The sequence below is a fragment of the Chrysoperla carnea genome, chromosome 5, assembly GCF_905475395.1.
Source record: "Chrysoperla carnea chromosome 5, inChrCarn1.1, whole genome shotgun sequence".
NCBI lineage: Eukaryota > Metazoa > Arthropoda > Insecta > Neuroptera > Chrysopidae > Chrysoperla > Chrysoperla carnea.
Genome location: NC_058341.1, coordinates 21,237,781 through 21,248,168, shown reverse-complemented (window position 1 = coordinate 21,248,168; position 10,388 = coordinate 21,237,781). Strand labels below are relative to the sequence as shown.

Sequence of the window (10,388 nt, the reverse complement as noted above, 5' to 3'; positions counted from 1 at the left end):
GGTTAATGAAGCCATTCTGAAGTTAATTTCGGATTGAACATCCCAAAATCTATAAGAATTGCTATTTCGAATAACAAGGAGAAAATTCGAGTCAAATTTGTAAAACAGAATATAAAATGACGATTATTTTGCGTTCTTAAGGAGTAAGGTGATCCATAATTCGTCTAAAGAGTATTCTAAAACAAAACACGACGTGCCTATAATGCAATTAATGCAATGCCAGTTAATTTAATTTTAATCTTAGAAAGTAACGAACGTTTTCGTTCAAGTCACGTTTTGTGTGAGATAAGAAACACGTTTTTATTATCCGCCCATTGTCATTACCTCTAATGGTGAATTCACATCGCACGAGACGAACGGCAAGCGAATATTGACAGATTATCCATTGAACACTATGAAATGATCGTTTTATTTAACCAATTTTTCAATCTTAATCATAATTTCATACAATTCAGTGGACAATTCGCTTATCGCGCGTCGTTCGTCGCGTGCGATGTGAATTCAACATCACACTTCGTTGATGAAACAGTAGATAAAACTGACATAAAATTATTACATAGACAAATATTTTAACTCTTGCATCGCTTTATATCTGTGATATTTCGTAATTAAGGAAGCAAATCATCATGAAATCAAAAGTTAAATAAATAATACTTCATTCATTAGAGCGAAAAATAAACGATTTATGTGGCAAGATCGTGTATTAAATAGTATTTTTGCTACCTGCGTTTACTTTTTTGAATGTTGACATGGTATTAAATTCTGCATAAGTCTGGTTTTCTAATAGTCAAATATTTACGGTTAATTGAAATAAATAGCTCTGTTTTACTATAAATTTTATTTGAGTAATTTGTATTCTCAACTCGCAAATTTAGTTTGAGGCCCTTGCAGATCCATCAACTTGGTAAATGTAAGTTAATGTTCGATCATGCTATTTTAATATCGTTTAAAACTGATCTGGCTATAAAGGGTGTATCATTAAAATTGCAAAAAAAAAAAAAAAAATTAAGACGAGATCCTTTGTAGAAAATAAAGAAAGTTCATATAAACGCATAGTCAAGAACTTCAAAGTTTTTAAAGAACTTTTTTTTTAAATTTTTATGCATAGAATTACTCCGTAAATTTGTTTATGTAGTAATAAAGATACACCCTGTATAAGTGGTATTTTTGTTTTTATTTATTAAATGATTCCGTTATTTTGTATGAGTTAACTAATAAATGTATTGAAAGAATTTAAAAACAGTACCAACTTGTGAATCGAATGGATTTAATTAATGAAATGTGTGAATGCATTCTATAAAGAATATAAATTTGATTTTTTATTCAACTTTGTATATAAAAAAAATATATATATATATATAATATAATATTTATAAATAATTCAAAAATATTATATATTGTTTTATTTCTATAAATATCACTAAATACCGTTCACAACACTTAATAGTGTGTCTTCATCGGTATTGAATCCTAACAATGAGTTCCTAGTCCCTAATGAATTTCAAATCTTAATATCTTTTCTTACTGTATTATTTTAGCCATACTAGATGAACCTGAAGAAAATAATGTCGGATTAATTATAAAAATTAATCTTTCAAAATTGATGAAATTTCGAAATAGATCAGGGAATTTTAACAAAAAAATTAAAAAGTAGAATTCAATCTACCCTTTATGAATACTCAAAATATAGAAACTTTCTAACACGGAATTCGTGTTTCATCATAACCCACGGGGCTAAAAAATAGCGGAGCTAAATGTTCGCAACTCATAAGAGATAGAGGAAAATGGAAAGGGTGATGAATTTTAGACACACATTTTTGCAATTTTCCTATTTATACTAAATAAAAGACAAGATTATTTTTTTTGTAATGATTTTAATTTTCTTTAGGTAATTAGTATTTTATAATTATAAAATGTTATAACATGCATATTAGATATGTTTATAAAAAATATTAAAATAATATTATTTCAAAATATTCGATATTTCTTAAAAACTATTATTTTATTACTTCAACAAGAACAATAGGATTATTTAAGAATTTTCATTAAAGAATTACAATTTTTGTCTAACGTTAACATAACTAGAACGTTCGATTTTTCCGGCTTGGTTTTTTTGTTCAACTAATTCTTGCTTCTCTTTATACCTTTTTGTTTCACGTAAATATCTTTCTTGCATTTTCAATCGAGCCTCTTCCATTGACAATTCACCAGAAGTGCTAACTGCCGTTAAAGAATTATTTTCATTACCTTTTAAGTATAATGATTTTGCAGCTTGGTTTTGTTGTTCAAGTAATTCTTGCTTCTCTTTATATTTTTCTACTTGAAGTAGATGCATATTTTGCATTTTTAATCTTGCTTCTTCCATTGCCAATCTAGTAGAACTACCAGCAGCTCCCGTTAAATTATTATTTTCATTAGCTTTGGAACCTAATTTTTTTCCATCACTAACATGACTATAACGTTTAAGTTTTTCAGCAAGTCTTTTTTGTTCAAGTAATTTTTGTTTTTCTTTATACTTTTCCGCGTCATTTAAATATCTATCTAGCATTTTTAATCGTGCTTTTTCCATACTTAATCCAGTAATTTGTTTAATGAAGTAAATTAAGTATATTACGAACAATTATTATTTAAACAATTTGCGTAGTAACAGAGCTAGCTTAGTAACAGAGTTGGGTTCGGCTATTTGTCAAACAAAAAAGAACACGTCTTATCAAGGAAACCATAGATAAAATAAGAAAAAAACTTTATTTTATCTTTGTATAATAACATAGATAAGATCAGTGCTTTCTATTATGAGACACTATCGTGCACATGCACCGCACTAAGAAGCACAGATTAAAAGTATGCATAGTCAAAACATGATTTTCTTCTTTCTTGAAAATAATAATTTGTAAATAAATGAATTGTAAAAGCAAAATTTTCGTGATGAATAATAAAATTGCGTTTCACTATTCATCATTATGGATTTGCATAAATCAAAGCTCAATACAATTAGCCAATTTTTCTACTTTAAAACACTTAAAAAATACTATCTCCACTTTATTAGAAAACAATATCTTTCTTCGTATTGCTTGCCTTCTATTACCTATCTAAATTTTGTTTTCATATTATTGTTATCTCATAGACAATAATACCTACCAATCGAGAAATAAGAGAATTAATCATTATATATAAATGAAAATATGCTCAGCAGCTTAAATGAAAAAATAATAATGTTAAAAAATGGATTGAAATAAAAAAAGGAGTTTGAAAATATATCTAAAAAATTTATATACAAATTTAAATGGAATTATAGCTTAAAAATTTGTTCTATAAATCGTAATTAATTCAATTAATTTTATTCAATTCACAGATTAGTAAGCAAATCATCTCTATCAATACTCATTATTTTATTAATTATAAAGATCTTTTTGGGTGTCGATATTCATTCGATGAACCAGCTCCCATTACAGTATTATTTATAATCATTAGTTTAAATATCCAATTTTTGTCTCACATTCACACACGTATGTTCGCCTTTTTTTATCTTGTTTTAGTTGTTCAAGTAATTGTTGTTTTTCTTTATACTTTTCTGCTTCAAGTGCATACTTATCTTGCATTTTTAATCTTGCTTCCTCCATAGCTAACGCTTTCTCACGAAATAGATCTGGATTATTTTTAACTTTATTTAAGTATTGGTTTTCAGCTCGATGTTGTGAATAATTATCAAGTGCATCTCTTAAGGTAGTTCCTCCGCGACCGTCCAGTCAAAAAGTTTTGGACTAATACTATCATTCAGTGCATTATCTGTGCTATGACTATTATACATATACCATATATTGTTTTCAAAAGACTGTAGTTACTCACAATTATATATTCTATACGTATACACACACATACTTTGATATCTATCTTTAACATTAGTTTTTATATGCTTTCCACAAAAATCATCGCTAAAACGAGTTATTTATTTAAGTTTTTTATCGAAACTATATGGTAAATAATTTTTATTTTTATTTATATATTTTCTAAATATAGTATTCTACATTATATTAGTTTTTCATAGAGATGGTGGACGTCATTCATTGGTAAATAAATATAATATTTGTAAATTTGTGTATTTTTATACACTTCTCCCATGTACACGTACAAATTGCGTCACTTTTAATTGCTAATATCTCATGTATGGCATGGTAAATCATCTTCTAATTTTAACAGCAAGTGTATTATGAATTAAATATTTTATATTCTGAGTTTTGAGAAATTCTTGGAATATCACTTTCGTGTAGGTACTACCTTAAATAATTTACATAAACGTAAATTAGAAGTACTGATGTTATTAATATGTACCAACCATTACTTGCTATGAAATAGCAAATATAAAATATAAAGTTCATTTTTTGTGTAAAATTATTTAATAAATTAAATCAGTTTTAAGTATATCAAAAGTAATTAATTATTTCCATAAAATAGTTAGGTTGGATTAACTATTTGTCAAAAAAGAACACGTCACATTTTTTGAAATATTTGACACCATAGACAAAACACAAAAAAATCAAGATTTTATCTATGAGCTGATGGCGAACGAAATTACCTAGAGATGGCTCTGGTGTGAATGCAATATGGCCGATATAGAGGATTTTCGTTCAAGTTGTCAAAATAAATTTTTGCATTTTTTTGTTGTTTATTTGTTTTTTTAACATGGAGAAAGCCCTGGATATTAATATTGGTGATATATTTTATCTACTTGGTGGATCAGTAAGGCCGTTGATGGAACGAGAGGCGCTTTCTCGTTCCAAAAACTTGTTTTTCTGTGGTATCCAATCGAAGCAAAATAATTGTTTATTAATCAAATCTTCATGTTTGCAAACGTCGAACATCACCGAGAAACCTCATGAGATCTAAATCAAAGTGTTTGTAGCCAATGACAACAAAAAAATCGAATGCTATTGTTCTTGCAAAGCGGGCGCGGGAAGCAAGTGCAAGCATGTTTTTGCGACATTGTGCGACAACTGACGCCTGTAGATCTTGTTTTCCCACACTGGGGAACACCACAACGTTTTTCATTTTTGATAATTTCCATCTCAACAACAAAAACATTCAGCACTTTGTGTAGCTGTCAAAACTCAAAATCCTCTATAATAGTTTCACTAATCCTCGCTGCGCGGCGCCACCGTATCTTGCGATCGCGAATTAAGGTTACCTTGTTCTAAACAGGCCCAATAATTAATTATTTTGGATATGTTCATTGACTTCTGCTTTATTTACTCCAAGATAGTACTTGGATATAAGTAAGTAAATATGATACAATTTGCATGTATTTTACACTCGGTGAAGTGCTCGACCTAACAACTGCGCGTAACGATTAAACGAAAACCCAGCCAAGTGAACTGACACGAACAATTACTCGCTGGGAATAAACTTTTGAAATTTTTGGGAACCTGGGCTAATAATACTTAGATGCCTGCCTAATTACTTCAAAAAACTGTTTTTTAGCAATAACGTCTATTGTTTCCAATGGAGGCTGGGAGTCTGTTATATTAATGTATAAATAATCAGCCATTTTGGGTAATTTACACACAAGGGCTGAAAATAAAATAAAATACACGTTAATTTTAATAATATTTATTTAAAAAATTTGAATTAAATTATAACTTTTTTATTTTATAAATTGTAAACTTTATTCAAATCACAGATTAGTACGTAGATCATCTTCATCAATCATTATTTTTTACCACAACAAGATCTTTTTGGTGCTCGATATCCACCAGAAGTACCAGCTCCCATTAAAGGATTATATTCATTAGGTTTGAAACCCAATTTTTGTCCAACATTTACATGACTTGTACGTTCTATTTTTTCAGCTTGTTTTTGTTGTTGAAGTAATTCTTGTTTCTCTTTATGCTTTTCAGCTGCTTGTAAATACTTATCTTGCATTTTTAATCGTGCTTCTTCCATGGCCAAAGCTTTCTCACGAAATAGGTCTGGATTCTTTTTAACTTCATTTAGGTATTGCGTTTCAGCCCTTTGTTGTAAATATTTATCAAGTGTATCTTTCACATAATTTACATAAATGTAAATTAGTAGTACAGATGATATAAATATGTACCAACCATTATTCGCTATGAAATCGATGACACCATCGACAACATCAAATATAAAATCCATTTTATATATTAATTTATTTAAGTAATAAATTTAATTGTAATGAGAACAATTTATTATTTTAACAGTTTATCAAAATATAACACGTCATGTTTATTTTGATATTTCATACGTCAAAATTAAAACATGCGCGTTCTTGATTGCTACACTTACAGTTTAATGAAAACAACATAGATGGCAGTAAAAGGTAAACAAGTATTCACACGGGTAAAGTTTTTTATTTCCAAATATAGATGGCAGCACGCGCGTTCTTGATTGCTACACTTACAGTTTAATGAAAACCACATAGATGGCAGTAAAAGGCAAAAATGTATTCACATGGGTAAAATTTTTTATTTCCAAATAGATGGCAGCATGCATACAATAAAGAAAGATCATAAATTAAAATATGAGCTATACAGCTCCATATGAAAATTGTCGAAAACTTAATAACTTAAGGTATAATTACTCTTAGATAACTTGGAAATATTTATGTTTTAAAAATCATTGGTTGTAATCGACAAGTAACTTAAATGTTTAAAAGCCTATAAAAGAAGCCCATTAATGAATTATGATTATTTTGGGACAAGTGGTCAACAGTGGCTCAATTGTTTTTCAAGGCCTATAACTCATTTTTAAATTGAATTAGGTTATTGTGATTTGGAATATATGAATAGATTGTGTAGTTAATATATTTTAATGGGACTTAGTCATAGAGATAAAACCGTAAATCCATTTCTCACTCGATCAGCGGCGTAGCGAGCTTAACTCGCGCCCGGTGCACAATACCTTCTTAGCCCCTCTCTCCCCCAAACGAAAACCATATAATATTATATGTAAAATTAACTCGCAAATTAATAAATAAATGAAGTCATATTCTCAAGCTAGGCTTTAAATTTGAGACAAAAAATGGAGTTGAGAATACAAGACTCGACTTTTAAATGTATATGATCATCTAGAATTAGCTAAAAAGATACCTATTAAATATCTCTAGCCAATTCTCCAGGCATTTTACGGCGTCTTCTTACACGTATTGTTGTATCAATATTCCACTTTTTACAAAGAGCCTCTTCACAAAGCTTGTCTCGAATTTCGACATATTTCAGCATACCCTACCACTTGATGATTTTTTAGGCCCTGTATATAGGCTATATTAAATTATTTTAACAGATTTTTAATATTAAGATTTTAATACAAATTGTGAATGAAATTCCGTTTTTAAAGATCTTTGAATCTGATAGGCACATACCTACCTTTGTATAATGGAAATAATGAACATTTTGAAAATGAAAATAAAATTTTTTTAAAAACTGGTTTGAATATGCTTGTAATGATTAGCTGTAAAGTTGTCTATTCACAGATGATAATATTGCAGATAAAGTAAACGCGTCAACTTTACTTACATTGTAACAACTAATAAACTATATGCAGCAGTAGTTCCAGCTTAATTAATCAATAATTCAATAATAATAATAATATAATTTATCAATAATTGTAAAAAGTCTTAATTAAAAATATAAAACTGCGATTTTTTATTATTACAAGGCTTTTTTACCACGGTGTTACTTTGACAAATTAGATATCGTTACGAGCGTCTTGATCGTTCGCTGGTTATATGCTATGTGACGTAAAGAGCAAAAGATGATCCACTTAGAAAATTTCAATTATATGATTCCGAACCAAAACTATTCGACTTTCCATATTTTTTTAATTAAATATAAATAATAAGTTTTTAATGGAATGGGCTAAAAATTTAAGGAAAACAAAATCCGAAAGTGACATGTATTTTTTTGGAAAAATAAAACTAATTAAATTTTTTACAGAAATTTCTGATAAAAAAACTCGATTTATGCTTTAAAAAATTTTAGAAAATTTCAAAGTATGATCTTTGTTTTTCATAGTGAAAACAATAACTTTCTAACAGGAAGTTAAGTAAGTTTCTATAAAAGATTTAATCAAAATTAACGGGAAGAGAAAAAAATTGACAAACTCTTTTACATGTAAATTTATTTGTGTACAAAATTAAAAATAAGATATCAATAATTTGGCTAAGTGCGAGTTAGACTTGCACTATTCACTCAAAGGGCTCCGTACCATTGAAGTATAGGTATATTGTGTTTTATAAAGGAATGTTCCAAAATTAACGCAAGAAGTTCGAATCAGACCTTAATCTTGGTACACTCTTTATTAATATTAGTATTAATATTATATAAAAGTGATAGAATTTTACTTATTTTGTATAAAAACTTTAATAAGAAAAGAAGAACCTCTAGAATTTTGTTTTATGAAAATGTACATTTTTGTTGTTGTTATAAATAAATAAAAATCATTATATATTTTAAATTTTGTTTTATTTTTTAAATTTTCTATCCTATTTTTTCTTTCAGAACAAAATTATCAATTAATTAATTATTTAGGAAAGGTAAGTATTAAGTTAATGATATGATAATAAATAAAGTCGGTGGCTGTGTGGGTATGGCACTTGCCTGTGAAACCAAGGTATGCTGGTTCGCATCCTGGTGTGTAAACATTTTAGTTTTAAATTAAATGCATTTTTCCTAATGTTAAAAATTTTCCATTCTTTTTATAGTTTAAATTATCTATATGACCCGCCCTCTTGCTATAAATAACGTCAGTTATAGATATGTCATAAATCACTATTCTGTCAGGGGGTGGGAACTTAAATAATCATAAATCAATATCATCTTTAAAATCATGTTCTTCTGTTACAAATATGTACAAAAATGATAAAATTTCAAACTTTTTAATAGGAGAACATGTCATATAGTTGATCTCACTCATATTCTCCTATTACAAAATATTAAAATTTGTATTTATAAAATTAAAAAATCGCTCGTAAAGACTAAAATTTGAAATTTTGTAATAGGAGAATATGTTATGTATTTTATCCCACTTTTTTATAACATATTCTCCTATTATTAAATAAATACTTATTTTTCTTGTTTTTTTGTGTATATGCTAAAATTTATTCTTGTTAAATGAAATTTAATAAGATTTTGTAATAGGATAACATATTATTTCATAAAAACAATTAACTGTGTTAGTCCCATTTTCTTACTTATATCATAAATCACTCTTCTGTCAGGGGGTGGGAATACAAAAAAAATTAAAATAAAACTCGCTTTCTTACTCATTTGCCACTTTGGTTCTCATTACAATTATCTAAAAATTTAACATTATCTTGGCATAATAATTTATTTAATTAAAAATTAATCCGGACAATGCTAGATACGAACCGAGGCACTCTGCAACCGGAGGCGACTGAGCTAGCTACTACTCCACCTTTGACATACTATACTTATCAATATTGTAATATAAATACCTTTTATTCACCTTTTTTTCAATAAACTTGTTTTCTTAAATTTAGTATTTATTTTTCCTTCTTAAATTTAGTATTTATGTACATCATATATAAATATATATACCTAAGTACTAACGCCGCTATAACAGCAAATGATATAAAATCAAAATATAAGGGTAGCTTTTAGTTTATAAAAATAGATGACATTCCAAAAATAGTTTTTGCCGATAATCATAGAGGGCAATCTATATATTTATCCCGTTTTCTATTATTAATTCACAATATTTTTTTTTTGCAGTTTATTAGATATAGTTCGATGACAGACAGACAGACAGAGGAGAAATAGGGTCCCGCTGGTTACCCTTCGGATACGTAGTCCTAAAAAGTATGTAAAAATCATTGTAAATGTTTAAATAAATATATTTTCTCTTAAAATAAAAAGTAAGTATATGTATTTTTTTTGTAAGTAGGTACCCAAATATTTACATATCTAGAGACCATAGAGATACATATGATACCTAGATAAATTGATAGAAAAAGATATTATTTATCTAATATTTATAAGGTATGGTATTTTTTATGTAAGTATTTATATTTATATAAAAATAATAATTTCACACGATCATTAAAATCATTTAAAATATGATATTTATTTTATTATTTTTTAAGTACACAAATCATCATCTTTAAAACTAAACTTTAAGAACGTTAAGCTTACTTATTACTTTACTTATTACATACAGTATTATTTAATTAATTATTATTAATATATAAGTACATTCTTTAACTAAAACTAACATGTATAAATATTTAATATTTTTATTCATAATATTTGATTTATCAATTTTAATTTCATTTCTTATTAAGGATGTTTGGGACGTACAATCGGAGGTAAAAGTACTGAAAAATAGCATTCCGTGAATATCTGCATTTTTATAGTATG

The 10,388-nt window shown here is 27.5% G+C and overlaps 2 protein-coding genes across 2 annotated transcripts; both read right to left on the bottom strand.

Annotated features, from left to right (window-relative positions):
• Positions 1–3,353: 3,353 nt before the first annotated feature.
• LOC123299822 (selenoprotein S-like) lies at positions 3,354–4,435 on the bottom strand. Its single transcript, XM_044882197.1, has 2 exons — positions 4,276–4,435; positions 3,354–3,717 (listed from the first exon to the last, which is right to left on the bottom strand). The coding sequence occupies exons 1-2, from the start codon at positions 4,374–4,376 to the stop codon at positions 3,468–3,470; spliced, it is 351 nt and encodes a 116-aa protein (XP_044738132.1). The 5' UTR covers positions 4,377–4,435; the 3' UTR covers positions 3,354–3,467.
• Positions 4,436–5,644: 1,209 nt separating this feature from the next.
• LOC123299821 (selenoprotein S-like) lies at positions 5,645–6,208 on the bottom strand. Its single transcript, XM_044882196.1, has one exon. It carries the CDS (start codon positions 6,145–6,147, stop codon positions 5,704–5,706), a length of 444 nt encoding a protein of 147 aa, XP_044738131.1. The 5' UTR covers positions 6,148–6,208; the 3' UTR covers positions 5,645–5,703.
• Between the last annotated feature and the right edge of the window lie 4,180 nt (positions 6,209–10,388).

What these genes read in the sequence shown, in the direction of transcription:
- LOC123299822 (XM_044882197.1), bottom strand. Translation starts at nt 4,376, where the DNA reads ATGAACTTTATATTTTATATTTGCTATTTCATAGCAAGTAATGGTTGG. An exon ending in GTTTATGTAAATTATTTAAG is followed by an intron (nt 3,718 to 4,275) that starts GTAGTACCTACA and finishes AACTACCTTAAG; the next exon opens with AGATGCACTTGATAATTATT.
- LOC123299821 (XM_044882196.1), bottom strand. Translation starts at nt 6,147, where the DNA reads ATGGATTTTATATTTGATGTTGTCGATGGTGTCATCGATTTCATAGCG.